We start from the raw sequence: 17611 nt of genomic DNA, 5'->3' as shown, positions 1-17611 counted from the left end.
AACAGACAAGATCCCAGTTAGAGTAGGTGTGCACCAGGGATCTTCTTTAGGTCCTTATCTGTTTGATCTAGTTATGGATACATTGACTCATGAGATAAAAGACCAATCCCCCAGGTGCATGCTTTTTTTTTTGTAGAGATGAAACTGGAAGAGAGGGGAAGGGCTTTGGAAGATAGAGTGATGATAAATAGAAGGAAGACAGAATATCTGAGGTTTAATGATGATCAGAATTCAGAAGTTATCCTGCAGAGAGAGATACTGAAAACAGTGGATACATTTAAATATCTAGGATCAGTAGTAGCCAAAGATGGAAAATTAGATGCAGAGATAAATCATAGGGGTCCGTGTGGATGGAACAATTGGAAGAAGGTATCAAGAGTATTGTGCAGTCAAAGAATTAAGGTGAAGGTTAAAGGTATGTTTTTTAAGACAGTGGTAAGACCAGCAATGATATATGGAGCTGAGACATGGGCAGTAAAGGGAGCGCAGAAGTTTGATGTGGCAAAAATGAGAATGTTGAGATGGATATGTGGAATTACAAAAATGGACAGAATAAGAAATGAGACAATCACAGATGCAACAAAAGTGGAAGAGATCTCTAAGAAAGTACATGAAAGTAGGTTGTATGGACATGTGATGAGGAGAGACAATGAATATGTGGGCAAAAGAGTGATGGCAATGGAAGTACATGGGAATAGAAAGTGAGGGAGGGTCTTGCAATTGCTGGAGCCTGAAAGCAGGTTCATGTGAAGTTAAGCAAGAGCAGAGGTATGTATGAAGCGTGCATTGGGTACTTCAAGAGAGTATATGCAGCACTTGTGTATTTAAAATATACGATTTCAAAAACGTGTAGTGATTTGATGTAGAAGCATATATTTCTTTGTGACAATGTTTTTCCCCAGCCCTGATCCCTCTCTGATGAAGATGAGATGAAGCAGGCATTAAGCAAATGAGAATGGGCATCATACGTGAGCATGTGTTAATACACATATTCACGATACACAAGTTTGGGATTTTGAAAAACTGGTCCCACTACCCAGGACTGAGTGTGATAACCACTTAGGTTAGGCCAATGTGAAAGCTAGGATTTTAGTTAAATGGCTACTACTGTTGATTAGTAAGTCACTTGCTCAGTCAACCCGAGGTCCTACACATATTTATATCATATATTTAGGTGATTTATATAATTACTGTGTTTAGCACTTATAATTTCTTTGCATTTTTCTTTCAGTTTACACTCATTACGAACATATGTTTTCCTTAATATAAAGCAATACTTTTTATATAAATAATGGCTTTTCTTAACATTGTTTTGATTGGTATTATCCAAGTAAATAAGCCCGCAGTAAGGTAAATCTAAATATTTATAGGTGCATCAAAACAACTTTAAAATAAAATTTAACATACCTTTCTGTTTAAAACAAAAATATAGTCCAACAGCTATTATTGACAGTAGCAGTAAAATCAGTACTACTACTACTACTGCTAACATGGCAGCATTCAGTAGATTGCTTTCATCTGAAAGAGAGGACAAACATAATTTATGAATTTAAATACAAAAATGATTAAATCAAAGTTTTTAGGTTAAAACCATTGGTCTTCCTGGTACAAATGAACAACATGGACTGCAAGCTTTATGTTTATTCAGCATGCATTTTGGCAATAAAGACAATAAATAAATTGTAAGGAATTTGTATAAAAATAAACAAAACAAATACACCTGTCTGCTAGGTAGGGGAATGCTGGCAGAAATCCATCTCCCCAAAGTCTTGACACTGCTTTCTTTAACAGTATATAGAAGCTCCTAAAAATTTTAATTTATTGTTAATGTCCTTTGTGAGCAAACTCAATGAATTTTGGAACCTATTGGTAACAGCTGCAGTGCCCAGATACAGTATGTAAAGCTGGTAATTTTTTTCAAACATTAATTTAAGGCAGGGGAATACTTTTTAACAGTCAGTGTACATTTCAAGTTCATTTTTCTCACTCATTTGGCCCAGGAACAAGTCACTTGGAGCCTAAGACTTGATTACAAACATTTAAAATTTTACAGAGTGTTCAAACTGTGAGAAGGAATGGTAGCTAAAAGTGCTAGGGCTGAAAATAAAACAAACCTCACTCACAAATTAACTGTGGACTTAAACTTTAATATGATGATAAATAAAGCTGATACCAATTTTATAGTCTCAAACATGAAAAGAGAACACAACATCAAAATACAGTTCTCTGTGCATGACAAGATGTAATATTGAGCATCACATTTGACAGTAGACATTTCTTGCAGGCTTTACCTCTGTGGTTAATACAGCATCATTCTCACAAACAGCATCAGTAGTTAGGAAATGTAAGGGCAAAGAACATCATAATTTTGAGCTCCAGTAAATTAAAGTTTATACCTTAGTCCATGTTGGGCATAACAACAGTTTTAACAAGAACAAGCCATTCAGCACAAAGCAGTCCATCAATTCTTATTCTCCTAACTTTTCTAAGATATTACTTATAAATTCCAATGTCTCCCAAGTATTACTGTCTATCATTTTGAGTGAAGAATATTTGTAATATACATGGGCTACCCTGAAAATAAATGGCAGGATGGTGTAATTAACACTTCTGCCTCATGGATCAAGTATTCTATAGTTTTAAGGTATAAACTTGAAATTTGGTGGAGTTTGAATCCTGTCCACATGAAGGTGTGCATGAGTTCTTTGGTTTTCATTCCACAGCCCCAAAGATGTGCTGTTAGGGTTGACTTGAGATTTTAAATTGTCCCTGTGTGGGCTGGTGCCTTGGTGAGGCCTTGTCATGGATTTTTGTCTGATGCTGCTAAGATAGGATTTGACCCTCTGAATGCGATTAAGGGGGTTTGAGAATATTTTGTTATTGCACGAAAGTTTGCAACAATCACTTTTATTATAGGTAATTTATTATAGAAGTGTTTGAACATGATCATAGGATAACTATCGTAGCTGTATTTGCTACACCATGAGTTCCCAAACTTTTTTGTGCCGCAGACCCCTTTACCAAAAACTTGTAAAACCATCGACCCCCTAGTCACATGCAATGGTTTTTCATGTCCACACTTGCTTTGATAAGTTTGTTAAGACAATGTACAGACATGTTTCTGCTACATGTATTTTCATGCATTCTTACGTGTGACTCATTTAATGACACATTTTACCTTTTCGTTCACAAGTTTGGTATGTAATGTGTTTTTATCAAAAAAGTGTTTTTTTAATTATTTTGCTTCATAATTAGGTACCTATTGGAATCGTAGATATTTTGAAGTAACACACAAATACCAGTAGTAAGGGGGTCTATTTTTGCTGTCGTCGACCCCCAAATTTTTTTATTGAAACTATCGATCCCTAGAAAGTTCAAACCGACCCCAGGGGGTCAATATCGACCACTTTGGGAAGCCTTGTGCTACACTAATAATAGTTCTACATAGGCTTCATCAACTTTAACGGCCTTGTAACAGTGAGAAAAAACACAATATATCTCCTTCTTTATCAGTTCAAATCCTCACATCCATTTATTTGTTTTGAATTGCAAAATGTTTGTTTTAGGTTAGTATTTTTTTCATTTTAGATAGTTTATTTCTGATTATGGACTTTAATTTTTCAAAAGCCAAAATAACAAGGTTCATTTTCATGTTTGTGTTTTTAGGATTTCAGCAGGCAGTTAATGGGTAACCAAGTAAGCATTGCATGGTTGCTAGGGATCATGTCCTAAGATTTGCTTATAAAATCCAGAGCAACACCATTAGTTCTTTGTCCTAGATTACAAATTTGAACTGTTAACAACTGCTGGTTTAATGTTTTAGATTCCGATTTTCTGGTAACAACTGATAGCTTTTCAAGTTTTGGTTTGATTCTCAGTATTAGTGTTTTGTCTCTGGCTGTAATATTTGTGCTTTTGGTCATGAATCCTGGTAATCTTCTGGTTTTTGATAGCATCCAACAGTTTTTCCTTAAGCCTGTTTGTTCTAGCTTCTGTCTTGAAGACAATATGCAAATGTGCATGTTTGTTTACTTATAACAATAGTTATAACTGCTATATAACAATTGTTATAATTTATAATTTATGAACCTTGTCGGTCCTCCCTGAATGGAGTTTGCATGTTCTCCATGTGTCTCTCCATGTGTCTGCGTGGGTTTCCTCCGGGTACTCCGGTTTCCTCCCACAGTCCAAAAACATGCAGGTTAGGTGGATTGGCAATTCTAAATTGGCCCTAGTGTGTGCTTGGTTTGTGGGTGTGTGTGTGTGTGCCCTGCAGTGGGCTGGCACCCTGCCCGGGGCTTGTTTCCTGCCTTGCGCCCTGTTTTGGCTGGGATTGGTTCTAGCAGACCCCCATGACCCTGTAGTTAGAATATAGCGGGTTAGATAATGAATGGATGGATAATCCTTGTCTGTTTGCTTATAACACCTAGCAGATGCTGTCTTTCATTTTGACAGTAGGCTATGCGAAGAAAGCAGCTGGAAATTAAAAAGCAGGGGATGAGCATTTGTGTTGCTGTTCAGCCAAGGTGCTTCAAGTAGTTTTGTCTGGTATAACATTCTTCACTTTTCCAAAAACTCAGCCATCACTCTGAATCCCTCTTCCATTGCTTGTTTCTATGAGAGCTGTGAAGGTGGTGGTAATCTAAAGGCTGGGCTTTACGGAGAAAGGGGAAAATCAGTCCCAATCAGTTTTTAATGTCAATCCATGTTTTCACACTTGTTCTTGGTCATGTATTGTTACACTGTAGGAAGATTTCAACAATAGTTTTTGTAAGGTCAAATTCTCTTCAAATGCTTCTGCAATTTTAAAGGGTCTTGGGTCACAGATCTGCTTTAACAGATTGGCCCCTTTGACATAATGTCTACAAAAATCACCTCTTCCACATCACAAAAATTGTGCTTATTACACCTAATTGACAAACTTAAACTTTTTTAGTTGGATGATGCAATTTTATCTGATTTTTTTGTTGGGTGTCTGATTCACAGTAATGGATCCCTCTTTCATTTTCAGTGGTGATTCATAACAAAAAGCTTCCTCTTTCAATTCTATAATCAATTCTGAACACATCTCATTTATTACTTTTTGTGATCAATGGTCAGGCTTCCAATAATGTCGCTTGCACGTTCCTTGGAAACTGAGAGCTGGAAGCTCGTCAGTTAAAATTGATCACTTCATCAGCACATTGAGGAAATGTTGAAGTGGCTGATGATGTTGACTGAGCAGAGTGAGGTGTCTTAGTGGATACTGCTTGGTGAATCCACAATGCATGAAGCCCAATAAATCCCAGAGCATTGTTCAACAGCATTATCTCCATATGCATTTTTAACTTAATTTGAATTTGCATTATTTGCTTATTTCTACAAGAAGAAAGTCAGTGAGAAAGCCACATTTTAAAGAGGCATGTGCTGTGCTGTTCTTACTTGCGACCATAACCCTCCTCTAAAGTGTCACCCTGTATTTCTTCTGTGTCTTGATTTTTTGTTTTATGCTAGTTTTTATGTTCTGCTAAGTTTACCTCTCTTTTTGAACTTGTTTTTGCTTATTTGTTGTACCAGCTCTAATTTGTACAAATATGTTTCCCAACTCTTCCCAGTTGTCTCTTCTTGAAATTTTATGATGAAAATGGATATGAACTGAAACACCAAGCATGGTTTCCAAAATGAACTTCTTTGTAACATGAAATGTACCGTCATGCAAGCTGTGATTGGTGAAATGCTTGGCAACACTGAAGCTTGTAACTCTTTTAGAGTTTTTTTAGTGGCCTCCCACACTAGTTCTCTTCTTGCTTGATCACACAGTGTTTGCAGCAGTTCTACACTAGGAAGATTTAAAGATGTGCCATTTCTTAATGATTAATTTAATTGGACTCAAAAGGATTTTTCGATTTGGATATTTTCTTGTATTTATACCCTGACTTTTTTCCATCACCTGTTCATAGAGTTGCTTGGAATGTTCTTTAGTCTTTATTGCCTAGGTTATGCAACTCAGCATGACTTGGACCATCCAGATACAGAAGTGCATTTATAATACAATCAACTGAATTTCTAGACCAGCAATAATTTAGGTCTGTCTTATTAATGTGGGTGAATACTTATGTGATTAATTATATTGTGTGTTTTATATTTGTAATTAATTTAGACCACAGGGCAGCACGGTGGCAGAGTGGTAGCCTTGCAGTTAGGAAATATGTTTTCACTTTAGCATTAAAAAGTCTACTATATTTCTGGGGATCAGTGTTAAAAGGCCATATTAAGTCTAATGGGATCCAATTCTGTATAACAATAAAATGTAAAACTTCCAAAATGGTGAATACTTTTTATATGCACTGCACCTGTATGCATATGCAATGGTGTTTTTTTCTCTGATACAAGTCTCTGTTTACTGTGTGATACCTTTTGTCTCCCTTACAGTGTAGTTTAGATTTAACTCAGCCACAGGGGATGCACAAAGCAGTGTGTTTCTTCATGCCGGTCCCAAGCCCGGATAAATGGGGAGGGTTACGTCAGGAAGGGCATCTGGTGTAAAATTTTGCCAAATCAATATGCGGACAACAATACAAATTTCCATACTAAATCGGTCGAGCCCCGGGTTAACAATGACAGCCACCAGTACTGTTAGCCAACAGGGTGCTGGCAGAAATTGGGCTACTGTTGGCCGAAGAAGAAGGAGGAGAAGAAGAGGGGGAGACGTGTCCAGAGGCAGGAGGAGAGGAGGAAAGTAAAGAGAGTGGAACTGAGGGTAGGAACTTTGAATGTTGGCAGTATGACTGGTAAGGGGAGAGAGTTAGCAGATATGATGGAGAGAAGGAAGGTTAATATATTGTGCGTGCAAGAGACTAAATGGAAGGGGAGTAAGGCCAGGTGGATTGGAGGTGGATTCAAATTGTTCTATCATGGTGTGGATGGGAGGAGAAATGGAGTAGGGGTTATACTGAAGGAGCAGTATGTCAAGAGTGTTTTGGAGGTGAAAAGAGTGTCAGACAGTAATGATTATGAAAGTGGAAATTGGAGGTGTGATGATGAATGTTATTAGTGCATATACACCGCAAGTTGGGTGTGCAATGGGTGAGAAAGAAGATTTTTGGAGTGAGTTGGATGAAGTGATGAACAGTGTACCCAAGGGACAGAAAGTGGTGATTGGAGCGGATTTCAATGGGCATGTTGGTGAAGGGAACAGTGGAGACAAGGAGGTGATGGGTAAGTATGGTGTCAAGAAAAAAGAAGGTTAGAGGATAGTGGATTTTGCCAAAAGGATGGACATGGCTGTGGTGAATACGTCTTTTAAGATGAGGGAGGAACATAGGGTTATGTACAAGAGTGGAGGAAGATGCACACAGGTAGATTACATCCTATGCAGAAGAGTTGATCTGAAGGAGATTGAAGACTGCAAAGTGGTGGCAGGGAAAGTGTAGTTAAGCAGCATAGGATGGTGGTCTGTAGGATGATGTTGGAGATCAAGAAGAGGAAGAGAGTGAGGGCAGAGCCAAGGATCAAATGGTGGAAGTTGAAAAAGGAAGACTGCAAGGTTGAGTTTAGGGAGGAGGTGAGACAGGCACTGGGTGGCAGTGAAGAGTTACCAGACAGCTGGGAAACTACAGCAGATGTAGTAAGGGTGACAGCAAGAAGGGTGCTTGGCCTGACATCTGGAAAGAGGAAGGAGGAAAAGGAAACCTGGTGGTGGAATGAGGAAATACAGGAGAGTATACAGAGGAAGAGGATGGCAAAGAAGAAGTGGGATAGTCAGAGAGATGCAGAAAGTAGACAAGAGTACAAGGAGATAAGCGCAAGGTGAAGAGAGAGTGGTGAAGGCTAAAGAAAAGGCTTATGATGAGTTGTATGACAGGTTGGACACTAAGGAGGGAGAAAAGGACCTGTACCAATTGGCTAGACAGAGGGACCGAGCTGGGAAAGATGTGCAGCAGGTTAGGGTGATAAAGGATAAAGATGGAAACGTACTCACAAGCGAGGAGAGTGTGTTGAGCAGATGGAAAGAGTACTTTGAGAGGCTGATGAATGAAGAGAACGAGAGAGAGGAGAGGTTGGATGATGTGGAGATAGTGAATCAGGAAGTGCAATGGATTAGCAAGGAGGAAGTAAGGACAGCTATGAAGAGGATGAAAAATGGAAAGGCCATTGGTCCAGATGACATACCTATGGAAGCATGGAGGTGTTTAGGAGAGATGGCAGTGGCGTTTTTAACCAGATTGTTTAATGGAATCTTGGAAAGTGAGAGGATGCCTGAGGAGTGGAGAAGAAGTGTACTGGTGCCGATATTTAAGAATAAGGGGATGTGCAGGACTGCAGTAACTACAGGGGAATAAAATTGATGAGCCACAGCATGAAGTTATGGGAAAGAGTAGTGGAAGCTAGGTTAAGAAGTGAGGTGATGATTAGTGAGCAGCAGTATGGTTTCATGCCAGGAAAGAGCACCACAGATGCAATGTTTGCTCTGAGGATGTTGATGGAGAAGTTTAGAGAAGGCCAGAAGGAGTTGCATTGCGTCTTTGTGGACCTGGAGAAAGCATATGACAGGGTGCCTCGAGAGGAGCTGTGGTATTGTATGAGGAAGTCGTGAGTGGCAGAGAAGTACATAACAGTTGTACAGGATATGTACGAGGGAAGTGTGGCAGTAGTGATGGATGCATTCAAGTTGGAGGTGGGATTACATCAGGGATCGGCTCTGAGCCCTTTCTTATTTGCAATGGTGATGGACAGGTTGACAGACGAGATTAGACAGGAGTCCCCGTAGACAATGATGTTTGCTGATGACATTTTGATCTGTAGTGATAGTAGGGAGCAGGTTGAGGAGACCCTGGAGAGTTGGAGATATTCTCTAGGGATGAGAGGAATGAAGGTCAGTAGGAACAAGACAGAATACATGTGTATAAATGAGAGGGAGGTCAGTGGAATCATGAAGATACAGGGATCAGAATTGGCAAAGGTGGATGAGTTTAAATACTTACTCAACAGTACAGAGTAATTGGGATTGTGGAAGAGAGGTGACAAAGCGAGTGCAGGCAGGGTGGAATGGGTGGAGAAGATTGTCAGGAGTAATCTGTGACAGACGGATATCAGCAAGAGTGAAAGGGAAGGTCTACAGGACAGTAGTGAGACCAGCCATGTTATATGGGTTGGAGACGGTGGCACTGACCAGAAAGCAGGAGACAGAGCTGGAGGTGGCAGAGTTAAAAATGCTAAGATTTGCATTGGGCGTGACGAGGATGAACAGGATTAGAAATGAGTAGGGTTAGCTAAGGTTGGACGGTTGGGAGACAAATGTCAGAGAGGCGAGATTGTGTTGGTTTGGACATGTGCAGAGGAGAGATGCTGAGTATATTGGGAGAAGGATGCTAAGGATAGAGCTGCCAGCGAAGAGGAAAAGAGGAAGGTCTAAGCAAAGGTTTATGGATGTGGTGAGAGAGGACATGCAGGTGATGGGTGTAACAGAACAAGTTGCATAGGACAGAAAGATATGGAAGAAGATGATCCGCTGTGGCGACTCCTAACGGGATCAGCTGAAAGAAGAAGAAGAAGACAGTGTAGTTTAGATTTATACTTTCTTTGCTATATTTTTTTCAAAGCATCTAAAGTAGACAGTCTAAAGTCAAACTAATAGCAAGTCATGTACTGTACATGTCTGACATTCCATTTTACACTGAATGACAGAATATTGAGTTGTCAAAAACTGAAGTATATTCTCTTTTCCATAATGATATTTATGACTGAATGACATGCATCGTACAGTATTATGACGGTTGTATTTGTAGGATGGGAAAAAGGTCAAGTTTGTTGATAATAAGTCACTTTGTGTTTTTTTGCCGGAACAACCCCTAGTCTTTGACTCAAATCTAAAATAATATTAAGGACTATGTTCAACTCCACAACTCACAGGCAGCAGCCATATTTAACATCTTGACAACAGGGCCTGCATTATTCTGTGGTATATTAATGACCTGATAACCAAAAAATAAGGTGTACAATTAGACCAAGGGATAAAACCAGACCCACCACCAGAGGCATCTGTAATAGAAATTTACTTCAAATTAAAACAAAAATTATATCACCAATGCAGAAAGAAGCATGAAGTTTTAAATGAATGGTAAATGATATTATATTAAGTACAAAATCTGATCTGTGTCTTCTCACTGAAATCTGGCTTAGTAAATGTGACACTGTTCCCTTAGCTGAGGCGTCACCAGATGGATACTCGTTCCTTCATAAGTCTAGAGATGCTGGTCGAGGAGGAGGCCTTGGAATAATCATTTGTAACAAAATGCAAATCACGTCTAAAAATTTAGGCGACTTTACATCCTTTGAGGCATTCATTTTAAATATTAAAACAGATTCCAACACAATTATAGTGCTAGTCTACAGACCACCAGGGCCATATTCATTGTTCATGACTAAATTTAGCAACCTTTTATCTGATTTGGCTATAAATTATAATCACATAGTACTGATGGGGGATTTTAATGTACACATTGATGTGGAAACTGACTCTTTTAGCAAATGTTTTACTTATTTGTTAAATTCAGTAGGATTTTGTCAGAATGTCAAAGGTCCAACTCATAATCATAACCACACATTAGATTTATTTATATCTTACAAAGTTGAAACTCAGAATTTAAATATTACTCCATTAAATGAAGCTATTTCCGATCACTACTTAATTACATTTGATTTAGTTCTGCCCTTGCCAATGCACTCACAGATTAAAACAAAGACAGTGCAACATCTAGATTGTTATTCTGCTTCAAAATATATAGATACTTTGAGTAAGTCGAGTGTAATTGTGGAAAAACATTTAGATCATCCATTCATTATCCAACACACTATATCCTAACTACAGGGTCACGGGGGTCTGCTGGCCAGCCAACAAAGGGCGCAAGGCAGGAAACAAACCCCGGGAAGGGCACCAGCCCACTGCAGGGCACACACACTAGGGACAATTTAGAATCGCCAATGCACCTAACCTGCATGTCCTTGGACTATGGGAGGAAACCAGAGCACCTGGTGGAAATCCACTCAGACACAGGGAGAACATGCAAACTCCACGCAGGGAGGACCTGGGAAGCGAACCCGGGTCTCCTAACTGCGAGGCAGCAGCGCTACCACTGCGCCACCGTGCCGCCCCCAATAAGATCAGATAACATCAAATGTAAACGTGGAAAACAATTTAGATCAGCTAACATCACATTACAATGTGACCTTGAGAGATGCTCTGGACACAGTGGCTCCCCTTAAAACAAAAGTGATCAAAGCACATAGAAACTCTCCCTGGTTTAATGAAAACACTCAAGCTCTTAAATTAGATTGTCGAAAACTAGAGCGCAGATGGAGAACAACAAAGCTACATGTCTTTCAAATTGCATGGACAGAGAGTGTTAATAAATATAAAAAAACTCTTTTTAAAGCTTGCTTAGAATACTATTGTACAATAATAGATAGCAATAATAAAAATCCTCAGGTACTGTTTAGAACAGTTGCTAAATTGACAAATGGAAATTCAGATCTGCAAAATACCAACAGATATTAGCAATACAGACTTTATGAACTTCATCAATGTGAAAATCAAAATATAAGATCCCAGATCTCAGCATCACAGTACAAATTGCATGTTAGCTTAGCACACCCTGCCTCACATTGCATTCAGCACTTTAGTCATTTTAATCCTGTAATTGAGCAGGAAGTCTTAAATTTAATTTCTAAAATGAAGCCCAATACTTGTTGCCTAGATCCAGTGCCAAAAAAAACTAGTAAAAAGTGCAATGGATGTTCTTGCAGCGCCTATTCTAACCATTATCAATAGTTTATTATTGCATGGCATAGTACCTGATGCACTAAAAGTGTCAGTAATTAAACCATTGCTTAAAAAGTCATACGTAGACCCACACATACTAAATAATTATATCCTATTTCAAATTTACCTTTTCTCTCTAAAATATTAGAAAAAGTAGTCACCAATCAGCTTCAGTCACACTTTACGCATTACAATTTATTTGAGAAATTCCAGTCTGGTTTCCACACTGGTCATAGTACAGAAATGGCACTAACACGGGTTGTAAATGACATTCTGATATCCTCTGATGAAGGAACCTCCACTGTAATTATGTTGTTAGACTTAAGTTCAGCATCTGATGCCATTGACCAATCTAATTTACTGCACAGGCTAGAAAACGATGTTGGGCTTACAGGCACTGTGCTCGCTTGGTTTAGTTCTTATTTATCAAATCAATTCCAGTATGTACAGAAATGTGCAGACAGTACTCCATCATTATACACAGAAGTTCAATATGGTGTCCCGCAGGGCTCAGTACTGGGACCTTTACTGTTTTCACTTTACATGCTTCCACTGGGATCTCTCAATAGGAAACATAATGTTAACTTTCACTCGTATGCAGATGACACCCAATTATACCTTTCATTTAGATCAAATGAAGTTTCTCTGATGTTGTCTTTAATTAGTTGTGTTAGTGAATTAAAGGAGTGGATGGATGAGATCTACTTACTTGTTTTTAAACACAGATAAAACAGAGATGTTAATTGTTGGAGGGAATGACGCTGATCACAACAATATTCTGTCATCATTTAACTCAGTTGGAATCCCCATTAATTTTACTGAATCAGCCCGCAATCTAGGAGTTATCTTTGACTCTACCATGTCATTTAAAGCGCATATTACAAAGTTGTCCAAATCATGTTTCTTCCATCTTAAAAATGTTAGAAAATTAAGGCACTTTCTAAATAAACAGGATTTTGAGAAATTGATTCATGCATTTATTTCTAGTAGGATTGACTACTGCAATGCGGTGTTCACTGGATGTTCAAACTGTTCTTTATGCAGCCTCCAGTTAATCCAAAATGCTGCTGTAAGAATTATTACAAGAACAAGAAAATACAAACACATAACCCCAGTTCTTAAATCCTTACACTGGTTTGCAGTTAAGTTTAGGGAAGATTTCAAAATCCTCCTTTTAATATATAAAGGATTAAATGGCCAAGGTCCAGCTTACTTGTCTGAACTTATCATGACTTACAAACCAGAGCGCACATTAAGATCTCAAGATGCCGGTCTGCTTATGATTCTAAGGATTAATAAAATAACAGTGGGAGGTCAAGCTTTTAGTTACAGGGCCCCAAAACTGTGGAATGGTCTGCCTGCTACTATAAGAGATGCCCCTTCGGTCTCAGCTTTTAAATCCCGGCTGAAGACTCACTACTTCAGTTTAGCATATCCTGACTAGAGCTGCTGATTAACTGTACATACTGCATCTCTGTTGTTAGTCATTAGCACTAAAACATAAGTAACATGATAATTCTAGTTAGATACTAACCCTCACCTATTCTGTTTCTCTTCTCAGTACTCAAATGTGGCACTTGGTGCCACGGCCCACTGCCAAGTTGTTTTGCCTGCCTAAGGTTCAGTCATCCCTAATGGAGGATCACAGGAATCATGGGAAAGAGGGATTCTTTCATTGGATTAGCGCTATATCAGCTGTGGAATGGCTAAATAGGGGAGGCAGCTTGATGGATGAGGACTCCAGGACTCTAAACAAATCCAAATCATATTATGTGATATCATCTACTGTTAAATTCTGCTCCGTACTTCTAAAATTTTTATTTTATACTGTATTGAGGATTTGTTCTTTTCTGTGTATTGTATTGTATTGTATTGATCCCCTTCTTTTTGACACCCACTGCGTGCCTAACCTACCTGGAAAGGGGTCTCTCTTTGAACTGCCTTTCCCAAGGTTTCTTCCATTATTTCACAACAAGAGTATTTTTTGGGAGTTTTTTCTTGTCTTCTTAGAGATTCAAGGCTGGGGGCTGTCAAGAGGCAGAGCCTGTTAAAGCCCATTGCAGCACTTCTTGTGTGATTTTGGGCTATACAAAAATGAATTGTATGGTATTGTACTTGCAACCAAAAATGTCTATAACATGGTAGACAAATATTGACACAAAGGAAAATCGTTAGGCATCTTTGGGATTCATGCAGGAATAAACATGTATAAAACACACACACACACACAAATATAACACTTCTTTCCCATCAGTCAAAGGAAAACTGGTATTATTGAATTAATAACATCAAAAATATTGTAATATCATTTTAAAACACACTTATTCAGATTTAGAGTCATTAGGGATTGCAGCCTATACTAGCAATTATACTAGTCGGGATGGTAGTCCTTCACGGGGGATGCTCAGGAATTCATTCACAACAGACTAGTTTGCCAAAAGAATACACTGTTGGAGATGTAAGAGACAAAACAGAGAACCTGGAGGAGAACCTGCATAGCCATGTGAATATTGTACAAATTCCACAGAGTAAATGGCTGGGAATATAATTTCAACTGAGCACCCTGGGACTGTGAGGCAGCAGCCTAACTACCAGATCCCCATTGCTTTTGGAAGACATCTTTAATCAAGGTGACAAAATAAATATCATACATATGACATTTAAATAAATCTGAAGACAGCAGGATGGTACAGTGGTAAATACTGCTGCCTCACATCAATATTAAGATAATTGTGAAAAATAAAATGACTTAAATGGAATCTTAAATCCTGGGTTTAAACCCTAGTAAGTTACTCTTTGTGTAAAATTTGCACATTCTTTTTTGTTCATGTGGGGTTTTCTAGCGATACCCCAGTATTACCTCAAAGACATGCAGGTTAGGCTACCTGGTGATATTAGATTGTCCCTTTGATTTGGCCCCAGATAGATGGTCAATAAATGTTTTGTTAGTCTATTAGTTAGTCTATTAAAGGACTTATGGGTAGGGGTAGCCTTTATTTTTTCTGCTACATTGATGAACATTATGGATATTTAGTCTATATATCCACTTTTATCCAGCTTCCTAAGTTCAGGGTCACTGAGAATCAGAGCATATCTCACCAGCACTGTGTGCAGGGTAACAACCAAGCCCATCCATCACAGAGCACTGTAGTAAATCTAACAGGCAAGTACCTAAAAACTTGGACTGGGTGGTCCCGACTGGTGCAACTTCTGTCTCACTAAGTAATTTGTACACTTCCAACTTTGGCAAATTCACTGTGGGGTTTCTGGGTTCATGCAAATACAGCTGGGCTTAAACTATTCTCCTAAGGCTAGCGGCACCTATGAATTGAGTTCAAGTGATTAAAAGTATATATTTGTGTATGTATAACAACCCGTTACTGCTGTTTTCTCAAGACATTAAGAAAAATACTTTAAAATGAATTAAACATGGTAATCAAAATAAAAAAAGTTTTTACCATTACAATCTTTTATAAGAAAGATGTCACTCTTCATCTCACTTGCTGGATTACTAGCAGTACACGTGAATTCTGCATTATCATCTCGCTTCTCCAGCTCCAGGGGATTTGCAGTGATTTCCTGATTTTTTATGTCAGTACCATTCCAATGTAGACGGGTAAGTAAATTCATTTCAGTTTTACATGTCAGCATGACATGGTCATTAGTAACATTGCATTCTATCACTGGTTTAGGAACAGGATCTGTGAAAATCAAAGAGAAAATCATTTTATGCACCATGGCATGTCTCTTTAATAGTACTCAAAGAACAAACAAAAGTTTAGTCAATTACTCAAATGCCAGGCTTCTATTACAGGAATGGGTAATTTCTTGCTCTCTCCTCTGCCTTCAGTATGATGAAGTAGCTTATTATCTATGTCTTAAGCACAAGTTAGACTTGCATCAGACACCCTTCACCTGTTTAGCTGAATTTGTTCTTGAACTATCTGGAACCATCTGAAACCTTCCTATACTGTACCATACTTTAAAAGTGAGCTGACTAGTACTTTATACAGATTTATCACTCTTCAATTTGTCATAACAAATAGAAGTGTATTGTTTAATATCTTCCATACGTTACAGGCAAGATAAAAATATTGATTCAGGATCAACCCCAAAATACAAACTTACATTTTTTGAAAAAGTCCAAATATGACAGGTGATTGAGTCAATAAAATTAAGACTTCAAGAATAGCATCAATCCGTCCATGTTGATCATATCTTGTTTGGTGACACTGAAGACTATCTCAGAAGCAATGTACTGGAAGGAAGCAACCCTGAAGAGGAGCCCATCTAACACAGAGTCCAGTCAAGGACACACTCACACACACACCTCCTCACTCAGAGCTTAATAGGAGTCATTTGTCAGCCTTTCTTGAATGTGGCAAGAAGACAAAAACACTGAGAAATACCCAAGCACTAATGAAGAACTTACAAAGTTTTCATCGCCTTTTGGACCTGTAAGGCACCAATGTATCTTTGTGTCGCCATGTTATTTCTCAAAAGAAAATAATGCCTATGCAGTGGCACTTTGGCACACAAATTCTTGTGAAGCCATGCCAGACTTGCATAGACCTTCCCTAATGTTAACATTAACTTACTTTCAATGATGACTAGCAAGATGTTCAAGTTCACACACAGAAAAACAATGGGATGCAAGTTCCTGGTTTGTCTTAACTGGTCTCAAATCATTATGACAATACAGAAATAACTAAACTGAGAGTAAAATAGTAATAAAGATGTAAACACTAAGTAAACTATGGGTTTTCCAACCACCTGCTGCCCAGAAAAATCAATTTGTTATGAATCACTGAAATTAAAACAGAAAAACCTGAAGCTAATAATCAAATGGCTTTGAGGTGAAAAAGCAGAAGTCACAATAACTTGAGAAATACATGAGGGCTACACACACTGTGCCAGTTGAACACAGAACTCTGGTATTGCCTGGCAAGGTGCTGGCTGGAGAGCGTGAGACCAGCAAACAATTGAAACATATGATTTCTACATACCTGTTCTTTTCACACTAAGAGTGGTGTAAAAAGTCTGTCTTTTTCCCACAAAAAGGAAGCATCACTGTAAGCATTCCTTGGAGACTTTTGTTCCAATTTCTTTCTTGTTTTTTAAAATTATTTTAGCTATTTTTAAGGGAGAAAAACATTTTGAACTTTTTATACCTCTTCGCTGGCTTGCTCTGCATAGCCTTCACTAGAAAAAGCTACAACTGGAAGTACAAATAAATAAAAAGCCCCTATGTTAATTCAGGTAATAAGGGTCTCTAGCCTTCAACACCAATCACTGAACATGCGCAAACATGCAAGGGTAAAACTAAAACACTGCAGGGTCAGTAGAGCCAAGAAGAATCATCAAAATCTTTACTTCCACATCATATGTCTAAACAAAGCCCAGATGTCTCTATATACAGTATTCTCAAGTCAAGTCAAACGGCTTAGCAGCCATACCACATGCACTTCTGAGGAAGTCATCCACCTGAAGCTAAGCATGTTCAGACCTGGCCAGTACTTGAATGGGAGACCCTCTTGGAAAAATGTGGGTTGCTACTGGAACAGTGTGGTGACCCGTGCAATTGTACTGTTTCAGACTGAATGACCAGGGGATGGGCAAACAGAGTTATAGACAATGATAACTGTGCCAAAAAAAAAAAACAGAATTCTGATTTATTCCAGATTCACCCATAACTAAGTATAATCTATATATCTATAGGAGTTGAACATTTTCAACTTAAACAAATGGAGACTAAGAGGTGACATGACTGAAATTTTCTAAACTATGAAATTTAATTAGTGAATCAGGGCT

General features: G+C 38.5%; 1 protein-coding gene across 5 annotated transcripts in view; it reads right to left on the bottom strand.

The window, feature by feature from the left end:
* LOC120522957 (uncharacterized protein DDB_G0287625-like) overlaps positions 1-17611 on the bottom strand; it is a 148024-nt gene that overhangs the window by 89245 nt on the left and 41168 nt on the right. For all 5 annotated transcript variants that reach the window (XM_039743813.1, XM_039743812.1, XM_039743811.1 and 2 more), the window contains exons 3-4: positions 15259-15501; positions 1408-1518 (exon numbers count right to left, since the gene is read on the bottom strand). In XM_039743813.1, the coding sequence (XP_039599747.1) occupies positions 1408-1518; positions 15259-15501 (354 nt within the window). The remainder of the gene's footprint in view (positions 1-1407; positions 1519-15258; positions 15502-17611) is intronic.

This window comes from Polypterus senegalus, chromosome 2 (genome assembly GCF_016835505.1).
Source record: "Polypterus senegalus isolate Bchr_013 chromosome 2, ASM1683550v1, whole genome shotgun sequence".
Taxonomy (NCBI): domain Eukaryota; kingdom Metazoa; phylum Chordata; class Cladistia; order Polypteriformes; family Polypteridae; genus Polypterus; species Polypterus senegalus.
Note: the sequence above shows the minus strand (reverse complement) of the source record. Positions and strands in the feature narration are given on the sequence as shown.